Source organism: Ceratotherium simum, chromosome 8 (genome assembly GCF_057802395.1).
Source record: "Ceratotherium simum simum isolate JZ-2026a chromosome 8, ASM5780239v1, whole genome shotgun sequence".
NCBI lineage: Eukaryota > Metazoa > Chordata > Mammalia > Perissodactyla > Rhinocerotidae > Ceratotherium > Ceratotherium simum.
This window is the reverse complement of record NC_141907.1, coordinates 40,462,631-40,478,935: the sequence shown is the minus strand read 5'-3', so window position 1 is coordinate 40,478,935 and position 16,305 is coordinate 40,462,631. Positions and strand designations below refer to the sequence as shown.

At 42.3% G+C, this 16,305-nt stretch overlaps 1 protein-coding gene across 4 annotated transcripts; it reads left to right on the top strand.

Moving 5' to 3' along the window:
• Positions 1–1,282: 1,282 nt before the first annotated feature.
• Positions 1,283–15,016, top strand: OCIAD2 (OCIA domain containing 2). 4 transcript variants are annotated; one of them, XM_087434291.1, is made up of 7 exons: positions 1,283–1,379; positions 3,863–3,990; positions 7,722–7,818; positions 9,663–9,716; positions 11,787–11,834; positions 12,808–12,925; positions 14,660–15,016. In XM_087434291.1, the coding sequence occupies exons 2-7, from the start codon at positions 3,925–3,927 to the stop codon at positions 14,739–14,741; spliced, it is 465 nt and encodes a 154-aa protein (XP_087290417.1). In that variant the 5' UTR covers positions 1,283–1,379; positions 3,863–3,924; the 3' UTR covers positions 14,742–15,016. The 4 variants fall into 4 exon arrangements, with proteins under 4 accessions (XP_087290417.1, XP_004419110.1, XP_087290418.1 ...); XM_004419053.3 differs by lacking the exon at positions 1,283–1,379 and adding an exon at positions 1,470–1,563; XM_087434290.1 differs by lacking the exon at positions 1,283–1,379 and adding an exon at positions 1,844–1,958.
• Positions 15,017–16,305: the final 1,289 nt, after the last annotated feature.

Here is a 16,305-nt window from a genome sequence, read left to right as displayed (position 1 = left end):
TGAATCCCTGGATGCACAAGTCCCAATATGGAGGGCCGACTGTAATAACAACTGGTGATAAATAGAAAACAGGGCGTCCTGCTATGAAAGAGAAGAAAAGAGACCCACTTCAGGCTGAGTGGGGGTCAAGGCAGGTCTTTCTGAGGAGTTGTCAGAGAAGGATGAGTAGGAAGAGGCCAGGACAAGACTGATGGGGAGGGGACTCTAGGTAGGAGGAGCCTCCACACCAGCGCTCAGGTGGAAGAAGTTAGGTCAACATTAGGAACAAAGGAGGCCCAGGTGGATGGCAGAGATGGCGGAGGAGTAAGGAAGGGGGTGAGCATTGTGGAGGGGCTAAGGCCAGAGGTGTAGAGACCTATTAGGACAGTAGAAAAGGTAAGAAATGGTGAGGCCCTTCCTCTCTTCCAGCTTAAGATACTCCCTGAGTCCCAGCAGCATGTCCCAGGGAAGAACCTCGGCTGAGGTTGGTGTGAGTGATATAGGTAGTAAAGACACCCAGCATCCCCCCCACACATGTCAGAGGTTGGGAAGGGCAGGAGGCAGGAAGGCATGGACAAAGAACAAGGGAAAGAGAAGGCCTGGGAGCCAAGCTGACGGGCTTTGACTCCAAACTCCCAGTGTGGCCTTGGACACCTCAGTGCCCAGTCCACAAAATGAGCATAATAGCACTCACCCTAAAGGGTTGCAAAATGGATTGCACCAGGATGGGCGAAATGGGTGGAGGGGTCAAAAGGTACAAACCTCCAGTTATAAAGTAAACAAATCATGGGGATGTAATGTACATGGTGACTATAGTTAATAATACTGTGTTGCATATTTCAAAGTTGCTAAAAGAGTAGATCTTACAAGTCCTCATCCCAAGGAAGAAAGAATTTTTTTTTGGTAACCATGTATAATGATGGATGTTAACTAGACTTTTTGTGGTGATTATTTCCCAGTGTAGACCAATAGTGAATCACTATGTTGTACACCTAAAACTAATACAATATTACATGTCAATTATACGTCAAAAAAAGAAAACAAAAAGAAAAAAGGATTGCAGATAAGTGAATGTGAACCCCTGGCCCAGGGATGGTGTTCAATAAATGGTGGTTGCTGTTATTGTTGGGAGGGAAGGAGTTATTTGAAAGACATCAAGGAGGTAGAATCTACCAGGTGTCATGACAAGGCTTGAGGGTGGGGTGCGGGGTTCTACCAAAAAGGCCGGTTTCAGCCTGAGCAGATGGGTGTGGGTGCTGATGCCACCAACAGAGAAAGGGACCGCAAGGTGGGGGATGGCGGCGCACTTGTTGAGTTACTTAAGCGAGCAAGCGAGAAGCAGCAAGCCGAGCGCGGAGCAAGAGGAAGCAGGAAGCAGAAGGGAAGCTCCGGGAAGAGAGGTGAGGGCCAGGGAAGCGCGGAGACGGGACTTCTGCCCCGCAGGCCTGGAGGGGCGGGGCGGCGAGGCGGGGCGGGGCGGGGGGCGGGGCGCGGTCCCGGCTGCAGGGGCAGCCGCGGAGAGAAGCGGGCTCGGCTCAGCGAACGCCGGTGACGAGGCGTGAGAGGCAATCGTTACCCGCGCAGGTGAGCCCGCCCAGGGGGGCACGGGGGAGAGATGGCGAGGAAGGGGTGGCCTCCTTTGTCCGCTTTACTTCCTGGATCCTCGGGGACGAGGGTGCTTCGCAGGCTGCGCGGGTCGGCCGCGGCCGCCTGCAGTCGCCCGCTCCGACCCCTCCCCGCCCGGCTCGGGCTGCGGCAGTGACCCGGGCGAGGGTGGGGGGCTTGGGGTCGTGCAAGCGGCCTCTGGCTGGGGGTGGCGGCGCATTTCAGCGGGCTGATTCTCCCCCCAAGAAACAGAGAGACCCCAGACCAGACTGGGGCGTGGTGGTAGGAGCTGCACCTGGAAGGCGGGATCCTCGGAAGGCTTGATTAATGAGGGCTGATGGTTAATTGGGTGCAAGGGGACCTCAGCACCAAAGGTGAGATGCGGTATCTTTGCTTCCTGATTTGAGGTCACGGCCTAATGCTTCACTAAGCAAAGATAATCTAATGTGGCCTTAGGTCAACAAAGGCTTCTTGGAGGTCCTCAAGAAATAGGGTGCCCAGGGCCACTCTGACAGCTGCCCTTTACTGCCCACACCCTCAATGTGTGCTGGGGCTTTATGGACCTCACCTCTCCTCCTCATCCCTCATACTTGCAACAGCCCCTCAAGGTTGTTATGTCCATTACCCCACTTAACAGGTAAGAAAGGTGAGGCACAGACACATTAAGTCACTTGCTGCAAAGCACAGGGCTAGCAAGGAGTAGAGGCAGGATCTGAACTCAGGTCTTTCTGATTCCAAGACTTTCTGCTGTAGGGCATCTACAAGAACGTTAATCACCTAGGGTGAAACTTGGTACAAGTAAGGGTACCCTTGGTTCATGTGCCAGCAGTTTAGTAAGAAATAGAATTGTGTATGATAACATGTTCATTTTGTGCAGAAATTAGTGGCAGTCATGGAGTCCAGGGCTGCAGAGTACAGTGGCCTGTAGCGGGGGGAGGGGGGACTCATAGTCCACCTGGACTATGCCCATCCTTGCCAAATCACATTTATGAGCCATGTGACACCAATGATTCATTCCGTCCTTCAGAAACACCCTCCCCTCAGTATCAACTATTCCTTCTCAGCCATTTCCTTGGCTGGTTTTTGTTTTGTTTTTTTCCTTCTCTTGTTGATATTCTTTTGGCCTCGATGTTCACATTCTCTAGTACTCTTTTTTTTTTTTTTTGCTGGGAAAGATTCGCCCTGAGCTAACATCTGTTGCCAATTTTCCTCTCTCTTTTTTTTTTCTTCTCCAAAGCCCCAGTACATAGTTGTATATTCTAGTTGTAAGTCCTTCTAGTTCTACTATGTGAGCCACCACCACAGCATGGCTATGGACAGATGAATGGTGTGGTTCCATGCTCTGGAACCGAACCCGGGCCACCGAAGCAGAGCACGCTGAACTTTAACCACTAGACCATCGGGGTTGGCTCTCTCCAATACTCTTTTTAGACTATTTTGTTGATGTTCCTTGCTTTACCTGTCGTCTCTATGATGGCAACTCCCAAATTCATCTCTCCAGCCTACTCCTAGTCTGTAACTCCAGACCCAAATCCTCAAATATTCTAATCCCTCCTGGCTAATTCCAATGTATGCTCCCATAGGCACCCAAATCCAACATTTCCAAACCCAAGTTAGTCATCTCTATCTTTTCTTCCATGGTCTTGGCTCAGGTCTCTTTCCTTGCCTGCCCTATTTCAGCATCTTCCAAAGTGGTCCTCCTGCCCCCAGAGTCCATCCATCCTCTACAAAGCTCTTAAACACTCAGGAATCTTAATCTTTCATATCTTCAGACCTGGCCAGACAAAATAGACCTTTCTTGCTCTCCTTCCTTAGCACCCTGTGCATACGTCTAGAGGAGCCCTTTGCATGTTGTGTAACTGCTGACTTGTCCATCTTCCCCTTCAGACTGTGAGTTCCTTTAACACTGATTTTGTCTCATCCTTCTGTGTATCCCCTGGCCTGGCACATAATAGACACTCAGTAAATATTTGTGTAGTTAATGACCTTGTAATGAACTGAAACTTTTGAGGACACAATTTATAGGTAGTAAAACATTTCACTGTGCACAGTGTGACATTTCACTCCACTGTAAATCTGATCTGTCACCATTAGTGAGTGAGTTTGTGTGTGTTGGTAGGGGAGGAGCATTAGAAAGTGAGTTTGCAGGTGGTTGCTGATTAAAACTAATGACAAATGAAAATAAGTTTCCCAGATAGGTGAGTTGATACTAAGTGTGTTTTTAATGTTGATATAAACATTCAGTTATGGCATAGTCACTCTCTTCTACTTTCCTTAGACATCAGGTCAAGGGGTACGCTGAGTACACGCCACTAGAAGGGAAGGAAAGACAAAGTCATCATGGCTTCAGTGTCTACTCATGAAAACCAAGATAAAGGTCCCCATTTGCCACCACCAAGCAAGCAGGTATATTTTTAATTTGAAGTCTGCCATCTGAAGAGGAACATCATACAGGACTTTCCTTAAACCTCATCCTGACCAGTCATCTCATTTACTTTTTTCAATCTGGTACTTTGTTGGATGGGTTCAAGGAAAATGGAATGGTGAAGGAAAGTGTGTTTTTGGCTGCCTTGAAAGGGAGCCTTTTAAAATTTTATTTACAAAATCCTTTCTTTACTCTTCCTTGTTTAGAATCCAGCTTAAATAACTCTTACATAGGCTGTCAATGACTGAAGAGGTTTCATTCAGTGGAGCAAAACTCTTAATTGAACCTAATGGAATGATACATGATGCTTGTTTTTACATTTTTGTTACCAAAGCTGATCATACTAAGTATGTGCTGCTGAACAGGTGTTCCTGTTCAGGATAGCAGAGTGCTTACTGCTATATTATCCATCAGATTGAGAACCCAAGTGTTAACATGGGCACAATTTTTCAACTTGTTAAGAATGAATATTAAGTGTTTCAGGGACACATAAATGAAGAAAAGAGAAAGTATTTCGTGATGGGTAAATGGAGTTCATGTTCTCTGGGGTCAACTTTTCAAGCTAAAAATAGTTTATGGAGGAGGTGATGGTTAAGGAGCAAAGTTTAGGAGAGGCACACAGACAAATGATATCAAGTCACAAGCAGAATAATTTGGACACCCTAGTTGCCTCTGAAATCGAGAGCCATAAAACATTTACGGCTGCACAGAAAAGGATCAGCAGAGCTCTGGGGACACTCTGCAAGAGCTGCAATCTTGACTGCAGGACTCACAGCAATTGTGAGAGTCAGGGTCCCCGACCCTGGATGTGTATATATGTATGTGTTTGGGAGAGGGGAGAAGAGGAGTGTTCCTTATTTCTGCCACAGCCACAGCCAGAAGCAAGGAGAGATATGTACACTGGGATAAGGAGGAGTGCTTGCTGAAGAACTAAGGTAAGTGGAGAAGGAGAACAGCTTTTTCTTTCATCGCTGTGCTCACCCTGACCCCCACCTCCCTGTGCTGTGCTGTGGGGAGTTGTAGAGGAAGAAGAGGGACGGTGGCTGCTTGAGTTGCTTGTAGAGCTCTGAAGACATAGTGCCTTCCACCTTGTCATCATGCATGTAAAGTGCTTGGCACAGTGCCCGGCCCGTGGGAAAGTGCTCAAGAAATGGTGACGTGACCGTCATCCACATTGACATCTACTACAAACAAAGAATCCAAAAAAGAGCATTGGCAAAATCAGCAAGGTAAACTTCAAAAGCCAAAGAGCTGCATCTCAGCAAGAAAAACACTAAAACTCCAAGAGATATAAATGGCAGAGGACCTACATAAATAATTCACAAACAAGGAAATACAAGTGCGGCTTTTATAGTAAGGACCAAATTAAATAAAATTTGTTTTTAAAAAATGAATGAACCACTCATGGAATGAGAAAAATGTTTTGCAAATCATATATCTGATAAGGGTCTGTGTTTCTCCAAAGAACGTATATAAATCGCCAACAAGCAAATAAAAAGATACTCAATGCCATTAGTCATCAAGGAAATGCAAATCAAAACTACAGTGAGATACCATTTCATACCCACTCGCATGGCCATAATTAAAAACAAAAGCAAAACAGAAAATAACAAGTGTTGATAAGGATGTGGAGAAATTGGAACCCTCATATTTTATTGGTGGGATTGTAAAGTGATGCAGCTGCTATGGAAAACAGTTTGGCAGTTCCTCATTAAGTTAAACATAGAGTTACCATATAGCCCAGCAGAACTGAAAACAGGTGTTCAAACAAAAACTTGTAAAGGATTGTTCATAACAATAGCCAAAAAGTGGAAACAACCTAAATATTCATCAGTGGATGAATAGATAAACAAAATGTGGTGTATCCATACAATAGAATATTATTGAGTCATAAAAAGGAATGAAATACTGATGTATGCTACGACATGGATGAACCTTGAAAACATTGTGCAAAGGAAGAGAAGCCAGCCACAAAAGGTCACATATTGTATGATACCATTTATATAAAATATCCAGAATAGGCAAATCCATAGAGACAAAGCAACTTAATGGTTGCCGGGGGCTAGAGGGAGGAAAGAATGAGGAGAGACTGCTTAATGTTTATGGGGTTTCCTTCTGGGGTGATGAAAAGTTTTGGAACTAGATAGTGGTGATGGCTGCACAATGTTGTGGATGTACTTAATGTCACTGAATTGTATACTTTAAAATGGTAAATATTATGTTATATGTATTTTACCACAATAAAAAATTAATGAGTCAATATATAAAAAAGATTACAACCCAGGTCCAGTTACCAGGATTTCCTCAACACAAGAGGAGAAGGGCAGTCTGCCTAAAGAATATGAGAGAGGTTCAAACACATTAGTTATCAGAGAAATGCAAATAAGACAATAAAATATTACTCTATACCTATTAAACTGTCAAAATTTAGAAAACTGGATAATGCCAAGTCTACAAAATCTTTAACCTGCTTGGAATCCAGCTTAACTAGCCTTATGCAGGCTCTGTAGGCAGAGGAAGGTTCAGGCACTGCTGGTGGGGGTGGAGAGTGGTGCAGCTACTGGGCAGGGCAGTCTATCAAGACTTTGTCAAATTGGGAATACGCATGCCCTATATATTCTACATATATATCTGAGAAACGTTGTCACATGCGTCTGTAAGGGGACATGTGGTGGTGGGGACTTGGAAACATCCTGAAGAATTATGCAGCAGTTAGAAGCAGTGGACTAGATGGGTGCAGGGATGGATCTTAAAAACATAAAGCTTAGTTGAAAATATTTTTTAAAATAAAATTAAATATATAAAACAATACCATTTACATTTTAAAAAGATGCATGCACCCAGAACAATGAACATTTTGCAAAAATGCATACCTATAAAAGATCCGCATTAAACACCCAGAATGGTGGTGATGGGCAGAGGAGAATGAAAATGGAGAACGTGCATAAGAGTCAGTAAATAATACATACATACCTACAAAGGGGGAGGGATCGTAAAAGATGGGAGCTAGTCCAGATTATAGCATATCAACATGATAAAAAATACTATAGAACTAGTAAAAATTGTCAACCATGTCAGTAGTTCCACCAGAAATTATGTGCAGACCACCTATAAATGTGTAAAGAAACTTAAGATAGAAAGTAAACTATGTAGAATAAAAAGCAGTCTGTTAGTTCATAGTCTAAAAATGCATACAGAAGTATAAATAGGTAAACTGGAATATAGATCTGTAAATAGATAACTTGTAACACACTGCTCTGAGAGCCATTCCAGATGTGTAAATATTGTGCTGTAGAGGAAATCTTCGCTTTTCACCCAGGAGACAACATTGAACTGAGTCGTCAGGAGACCAGGTAGGCAAAGGGAGTGAGTAGCTTTCCAGGAAGAGTACACTGCGGGGACAGAGGCTGGAGGTCAGAGAGAAAATGTGGCCTCGTCAGTAATTCATTCTGACCAGATGTCTGCTCCATGCTCTCTGGTCGGTGAATTACCCTTTGCTTCTCCAACTGGGATTCTTTCCTTGCCTAAGTCCATGCAGCGTTCCCAGCTGGAAAGCACTGGCTGAGACTGGTCGTTGCTGTGTGCTGGCAGCCAGCACAGAACGCAGGCCATGTGACCAGGGTGAAGAGCCCTCCCTGCCCTGCTCCAGAGTAAACAAAGCAGATGCTTTTCTGATGATTTCAGTCAACTCAGCATCTAACTTTCCTTACAGAGCCTGTTGTTTTGTCCAAAATCAAAACTGCACATCCACAGAGCGGAGATTTCAAAGATTATCCGAGAATGTCAAGAAGAAAGTTTCTGGAAGAGAGGTAATTGGCACCCCTCTTCATCTTTAACACTCTATTTGCTGCAATAAACTGCCTAAATCTCGTATTAGAATTGTGGTAAAGATTTATTTTGGGGCAGGACTTTGCGTGATTCTCTGAAGAACTTTGATATCTGAGGCTGTTTAGACTTTAAATCCATGTTAAGACCCTTTTAAGGGCAGAGATAAAATCTAATTTAGGAGCACTTTATCTCACTTAGCAAAAAGTGATGCACACGTGACACTTTCCTTCATGTGACAGAGAACATGTACTGCGAGTGTTATTTAGAATTTCTTAAAAGAGAACACCTTCCTAAATTCCACTAGACTCTAACCTTCATTAAGTTCAGAAATAATGTCAGTTTCATTGCTTCATCCCAGCACCAAGCACAGTGCTTCACACATGGAAAATACCTATTAAATGTTTGTGGAATGAATGAAAAGTGGCAGCATTCCATTAATACTTCTCTTGCAATGTCTCTGAAGTAAACTTCTCTGCTGAGTCACTTGCTCTTTCTGGAACTGCCTTATATAAGACAAAGGTGTGAATTCAGGCTGTGCATTAAGGTCTCTTCGAATTTAAAAAATTCATGATTTGTCATTTGAAAATGTCATAATAGAGCGTATGGGTCTAGTCCCAATATTTTGCAACACTGCTGACGTCAGGATAATTTATACTTTGAAATACTCATTTTGGTTTCTGAAATCATTCAAATTCAGTTATCAGTTGTTTTGGAAGTAACACTCTTTAGAAGTTGATATTCAGGGCCGGCCCTGTGGCTTGGTGGTTAAGTGCGCGCGCTGCAATGCTGGTGGCCCGGGTTCGGATCCCGGGTGTGCATCGAGGCACCACTTCTCCGTCCATCCTGAGGCCGAGTCCCACATACAGCAACTAGAAGGATGTGCAGCTATGACATACAACTATCTACTGGGGCTTTGGGGGGAAAAAAATAAAATAAAATAAAATCTTTAAAAAAAAAAAAAAAAAAAAAGATGTTGATATTCATTATGCATTACTGTGATTATGATTGTGCTCCTAAAAATTCATGTCTTTCCTGACAAGCTATGAATAAGTAATTTAATTGAGCCCCAGTAGATTAACATTTCAGTATGACCCATTTGCCTACCATTAGGTAGATAGGAGTTGAAGAATTGGTTGCTATTTGATTTGTCTGGGTTGCTAGGAAGAGCTACATGTTTATCACTGCTCTCTGCTTCTGGAAAAAGTCATTTGACACATTTTGACAGAACTAGAAACTGCCTTTGCCAGACTAACTTGCCCGTTCTAAAAATCATAGCTAAATGTCACCCATGTTTAACCTGAACGTAGTAATCTTGTAATCTTCAGAAAATAGACATATCCAAATTGTGCAACAAAATGTCATGGAAGACAAAAGCAGGGAGCTATCCTAGATAGGGTGAGCGGGTGTTTATTGTACTGTTTTTTAACTTTTATGTAGGATTGAAAATTTCAAAATATAAAGCTAATGGCAACTCCCAAATTCAACAGCTAAGTGCACACACACGAAGATGCCTGTGGCGCATGCAGTGATCAGAATCTGGTCCGTGGTGGGCATTCAATAAAAGTGGATGTCAGAGATGGAGTAGGATGGGGTTTAGGTTTTGTCAGATTAATGCTGTGCATCAGGTTGAGTGCCTGGGGCAGATCTCAAGAAAATTCTCCATGCGATGCTTAATAAATATTTGTTGAATAAGTAAAATAACAAATAACTAAAAACTCATTGCCAAGGTAGGTAAGAGAAAAAAACTCAGAGTAATTCTCCCTGACTTCTAGGTGAGGTGCCAAATTTTCAAATACCAATATTGAAGGGCATTTTTGTTTTACAGCTCTGCCTTTTTCTCTTGTAAGCATGCTTGTCACCCAAGGACTGGTCCACCAAGGTAAGATTCAATATTATTAAATAATTTAACTTGAGAGAGCCCAGTTTTCTGTGACCCTCTTGGCAGCTTTTTGGCACTTGGCATTTATTTTTTGTTGGAGGATCTGTTTACAAAGACTTTTGCATATTTTCAGCCTAAGTCCCCCCAATCTTCCAAAGATGTCCTAATCCCCAGAATGAGTGACTATATTAGGTTACATGGCAAAGGGAAATTAAAGTTGCAGATGGAATTAACGTCTCCCTGCACAAGTATGCTCCAGGGAGCAAGTAAGTGGGGCTGAAATCCACCCAGGCTCTGTCCATCAAGCCATTTGTCCTGGCAGAAGGCTGCATCTGCCTGAGGAAGGGCACCCTGTCAAATTTGTACAATAGATCGTGAGGACTAGCAGCCGCCCTGCATCTCCACACATAACTACTCCCTGCCTCTTAGAGTTTCCAGTTTTCCTCTCTATTCTTCCCTCCTTGCTCTCTTCTTTCTCCTTGGCTCCATCTCACTAGAGAACTCATAGGCCTTGCTTAGTCCCCAGATATCAAGAAGGCACCTGACCCTGTTGAAGCCCATTGTATTGATGACTGCTGACTACCAGGATTTTACAGAGTATTTATACCTAGCAAACATGAGGGAAGATGTTCTAGTTCTTTTTTGGATCTCAAAGACCACGTGTGTCATATATCTAGGAGAATCCCATTTCAATCAATATTATTGTTGTGCTTACAGGTGATTTATTAAATATGATTTCATTTTTATAACTTGAAGATAGTCGTTTTTTTTTTTTTGGTGAGGAAGATCGGCCCTGAGCTAACATCTGCCAATCCTCCTCTTTTTGCTGAGGAAGACTGGCCCTGGGCTAACATCCATGCCCATCTTCCTCCACTTTATATGGGACGCCGCCACAGCATGGCTTGCCAAGCAGTGCGTTGGTGCGCGTGCGGGATCCGAACCGGTGAACCCCGGGCCGCTGCAGCAGAGCGCACGCACTCAACCACTTGCGCCACCGGGCTGGCCCCTGAAGATAGTCTTTTTATAGGAGTATATTCATCAATCAGTAAGGAGCCTTTGTCGGACCATTTTGGACAACAAAAAAATATGGCCACAACATCTATAGGGACTATGTTTTATAAATATTAAACTGCATACTCAAAATCTACCATCTCTTACATGTGTGTAAATATGCTTTTCCAGGGTGGTGTATTAGTTTTCTAATGGCTGCTATAACAAATTACCACAAACATAGTGGTTTAAAACAATACAAATTGATTGTCTTAGAGTTCTGGAGGTCAGAAGTCCAAAATGGATCTCACTGGGCTAAAATCAGAGTGTCGGCTGGGCTACATTCTTTTCTGGCGGCTCTTGGGCTTCCTTTCCCTTTCTAGGTTCTAGAGACCACCCACACTCCTTGGCTCATAGCCCCTTCCTTGTCTGTAAAGCCAGCAAATGGTTGAGCCAAATTCTTTTCGTACTGCCATCTGTCTGGTTCTGTCTCCAAATCCCTCTTCCTCATTCAGAGGTCATTGTGATTACATTGGGCCCACCCAAATAATCCAGGATAATCACTCTATTTTAAAGTCATCTGATTAGCAGCCTTAATTCCATTTTCTAGCTTAATTCCCCTTTAGTATATAGTGTAACATATTCATAGTCTCCAGGGATTGGGATGCAGACATCTTTAGGAGGCTGTTATTCTGCCTACCACAGGTTGTAATGTTTTCGTTTAAAAATTGTGATATAGATACTGTGAATCTCTAAACTGAAACTGTGTTGAGTTAATTAAAAAGGGGAGGGGGCAATGACTAATTGCTTGGAACTACGTTGTTACCTCCACCTTTGCTTTGATATCTCTAAATCAGTTTTGAGTTGTCTGTTTCTTATTCTTTTAAAGCTAATACTTGCTACTTACCAAAAATGGCTATGTGAGAGTTAAATCCAATGAGGAATTGAATTATAATTCTTTTAAGATCATCTCTTTAGGTAATAATCTGTGTATATCTTAAACTTTGAAGATTCCTTTATATTTTATAAATGTAAATGTTATAAAATGAAATAATAATGTATTTATATATTACTCCTTAGGTTATTTAGCAGCCAATCCAAGATTTGGATCGTTGCCTAAAGTTGCACGTAAGTCATAGAAGTAAAAAACAGAAGATTCATTTTTAAAAGAAAGATGTTTATAGCAACGAGATACGAATGTTCAGGTTAACCAAATTGCCTATATTGACTCTAAAAACTCAGTCTCCATTTTTTGCCTCCTTGCAGTTCTTAGTTCATTCAGCACTTTCTGAGGTAAAGCCGAGCAGTAGGGACTTCACCTTAGACAGTCCTTTCATGGACTAGGAGGGACTGGCAGGACACCCAGGAGGATGTCAACAGCAGAGCCTCTGAATGATAGATCTGTTAGGGACTTAAATTTTCTTCTTTTGGTCAATTTTTTCAAAATATTTTCCATAATGGACATAAAGAATGATTTTTTAAAACCAGGGACTATCTAATAATACATTTACCACAACCTTGGAGTTTCATCTTATTCCACTCGTTATGTATACAAAGACTTTTATGTACAAAGAGGGTGCAGTCCAATACACAGTCTGGAACCTCATTCCCAGCAGGAGGAGCAGGTGGGAGATTTCTTCCATAGGAGGTTCCTCTGCCTCGTGACCTCTCTTCTCTACAAGCGAGATGGACTGCAGTGCCCCAAACTCCAGTCCATAAAGAGAGTTAAGGGGCTCCCCTCTCAGTGATTTGGAGGCCACCTATAGCCACAACCCAAACCCTGCTGCCTGCTTCCTCCCCTGATGGCCTCAGACACATGTTTGCCAGCTGGGCCTGGTTGCCTGTCTCTGGGACAGCACCTTTGCTTGCTCTGTCCTGGCCCTTCTACCATCAGTTCAACATGGAGGAGATCAGAAAAGTCTCCAGTTGTCAATCCTGCACTTTAACAGGGAGCTTCATTCTCAGAGGTTTTGTTCATTGATTTGTCATGGTACTTTTAATATAAAAATTACTACTGTTAATAAAGAAAGTTCTACAAGATAATTGATGGAGGAGATTCGGAACCTTTAAATTATCTGTTTTTCCTAACCTGCTTTTACAGTGGCTGGTATCTTGGGATTTGGCCTTGGAAAGGTGTCATACATAGGAGCATGCCAGAGTAAATTCCATTCATTTGAAGACCACCTCCGTGGGGCTGGTTTTGGTCCAGGGCATAACAGGTTTGTAATTTGTTTGCTTGAGGAATTGTAATGAAGAAAATTATAAAAAATTAAATGAAAGATCATTCACCATTTATAATATTAAACAGTTTAACATCCATATGTTGGGGAAAAAACTCTTTAACCCTCAAATTTTGAGTTGTTGCTGTTCAACTTCAACCATAATTATTCATTATTTAGCGTAGTTCCCTATTTTATTTGCTCAACAAATATTGAGTGAGTACCTGCTATGTTCAAGGCATTGTGCAAGACTCTAAAGAATATCTTAATGAGCAGACATGGCTCCTACCATCACAGGGTTACACAAAATTTAGACAGATTTCTTTACTGCATGACTTCTCAGAGCCTTTCCTGTGTTAATATGTATCGTGGTCTCATTAGGGGATTTAAGCAGTAGGACTCTGGAGTGAACAGCATTGTCTCCGCCGTTAAGACTACCTAGGTTGAAAACTAGTTCTACCACTTACTAAGCTGTATGACCTTGAAAAAGTTTCTTAAACTCTAATCTTCAGTTTTCTCATCTGTATAAAATGGAGATCAGAATTGTTTTCATGGGATGTTGTAAGGAATAGAAATGATTATTCATGACGCTCAGGAAGCACTCAGTAAATAATAGTGTTACCAAGCAATGGGCTCACTCTGCTCACCGCAATCTGAGCCAATTAATCACAAGTTAGAGATCAAGAAACAAAGTTTAATTAGATTAGCCTGCAAATTGGAAGACAGGTGACTAATGTCTCAAAGACCCGTCTTCAAAGATTACAGAATCTTGAGGCAGTTATATAGGGAAAATTGGCAGTGAGGAGGGGGTCCAGGGATGTTGCTCTCCAGGGGTGATGGGCTCTAGGCATCACATTGTTCCATTCTTCTGTCAGCTGTGATGGATACCTTATAGGTGTGTTTTGCCCCTGTGGTCAGCCTGTTCCTAGGGAGAAACTCATAGAACACAGTTTTTAATTTATCAAGCTATTGAGGAGTACATACGTAAGTGGAGGTCATAAATCAGGAGAGCATGTGAATTTTTTGGAGTGCGGGCAGAGCAACGAGTAGTCACACAAAGGAGGGGCTTGGCCCATTTAGCGTAGCAAGATGGCCTCACTTATGCTCACTTAACAATAGCTATTTCTACTACAGTGTTACAGGATGAGTTTTGGGGGCACATTTCTCTAAAGACTCTCACTTGTCACAGTGGATTCTTTTTTTTTTTTTTTTTTTTTGAGGAAGATCAGCCCTGAGCTAACATCCATGCTAATCCTCCTCTTTTTTGCTGAGGAAGACCGGCTCTGAGCTAACATCTATTGCCAATCCTCCTTCCCCCCCCCCCAAAGCCCCAGTAGATAGTTGTATGTCATAGTTGCACATCCTTCTAGTTGCTGTATGTGGGACGCAGCCTCAGCATGGCCTGAGAAGCGGTGCGCCGGTGCGTGCCCAGGATCAGAACCCAGGCCGCCAGTAGCAGAGCGTGCGCACTTAACCGCTAAGCCACGGGCCGGCCTGTCACAGTGGATTCTAATTGAGAGGCAGTACAATATGGTGAAAACATTGGACGTGAAGATCGTGATTGGCCTTTTTTTTGGATGCAATTCTGGGAGTCTCAAACTAAGAAACAGCTATTATTCCTGAAAAAAAATAGGCTTGTGAACTTTAGCATAAACAATGTCTTTAAATAATCTTGTGTTAAGACTGGAGCTTCTAGTGTCAAAGGACAAACCACTGTTTTTGCTTCTATTCTAGGCACTGCCTGCTCACCTGTGAGGAATGCAAAATTAAGCATGGATTAAGTGAGAAGGGCAGTTCACAGCCTTCGGCTTCCTAAACACTGTATCTCTGGCTTTTGAAGTTTCTTAAACCTCTAAATTTGTATGCATTTAAAATTTCAAGTGTACTTTAAAATAATATACTTATGGTGGAGCAGAAACATTGTGATTCTCTCTATTGAAATGCTTTCTGTGGAAGATTCTCAACTGAATTGAGCATTATATGTTTTTCTGCTATTTAAGGACGTGTTGGGAGCCCTCACACACCATAAAGAAATTATGTTGCACCCTAACTTGCTTACAGCCTAATAAAAGAATTTAGAGTCTTCTCTGATTCACCCGCATCCATTCTTTCACTCCGCTTTTGTTCAGGGTTTTAAGATCTCTGACAGAAGACAGGAACGAATGTTGAGAAACTTGGGAAGACGTGCCCCCAAAGAAAACCAATGTGTATGGACATAGAAACACAGGGCAAGAAAGATTGTGTCTTATAGGTATGGGAAGTACTTTCTAAAATGTAGGGACCCAGATTTTTAACTTAATGAAAAATATTTCATTTGAAGGAGTCACACTAGGAATCAACTGTCCTTTTGGTGACCTAGGCGACTTTATGCCTCATTGCTATGGTAGTTTTGGAAAAACCCCATTGTCTTTAGGTTACTTGCTTAGCTAATGGGTACACGCTCTTGGTCAGTGCTCAAGAACTGGGTTCCTTTATATACTGCTAGTGGCCTGAAAGAATAAGCAGCTTCCCAAACTGTCCCTCCTCCCAAGGAACAGTTTATTTATGGGAAGAGTCCTGGAGGAATGAATTCGTAGAATGATAACCTTTAAGGGCTACAGGGAGCTTAGAAGCAGCCGATCCAACCCCAAGAGTTGGATTCCTACTCTGCCGTGTTTTTTGCATGAAAAAGAAACCAAAACTCTTCCAGTAGGGGCCTTTTGTTTTATGGCAGGTTGTCTGAGCCCTACATAAAAACTTCTCTTGAATCTCTGCATTTTCTCAGGAAAATGCTTTATATATATGTGTCACCATTTATATATTGGGTTTGTGTGTGTGTACACGTTTGCGTTTTACTTAATACGTCTTGAAATCTGTACCATGGAGGTAGAAAGGAGAACCTCCTCAGAAGTTAAACATGATATGAAATATTTTAAACATCAAAAATATTTGGAAGTTTTTATTTTTGCATGAACGTTAAGTGTATGAAATGGAGTGATTTTTGACTGTCCTTTTTTTTATTATCTATCCTGGTTTTTCAGTTGATAAAGTTCTATTTCTGTAAATCAGAACACTGAGCCAATATCCGAGCTTCTTGGATGCAGTTTAACTCTTGGCTCTGACACTAGCAATTGCTGGCTCTTTGTTATCTCAGCTATTGGCAAAAATTCAGAATTGGGCACATTTATTTCCCGAATCCCAGAAAACGATTTTCCAAGGATCAGAACATTTTCACATCGCTAAGCACAGCAAGTCAACATTGAAATCGGTCTTGGAGTACTGGGAAAAGATGAATCTATTATTGTTGAAAGGGCACATTGTTTTTACTGCTGACATCTTCATAGTTCTTTTGAATTAAATTGGATTTATTGTTTGGGCTCTGCACTTTTCATAAGTAGATA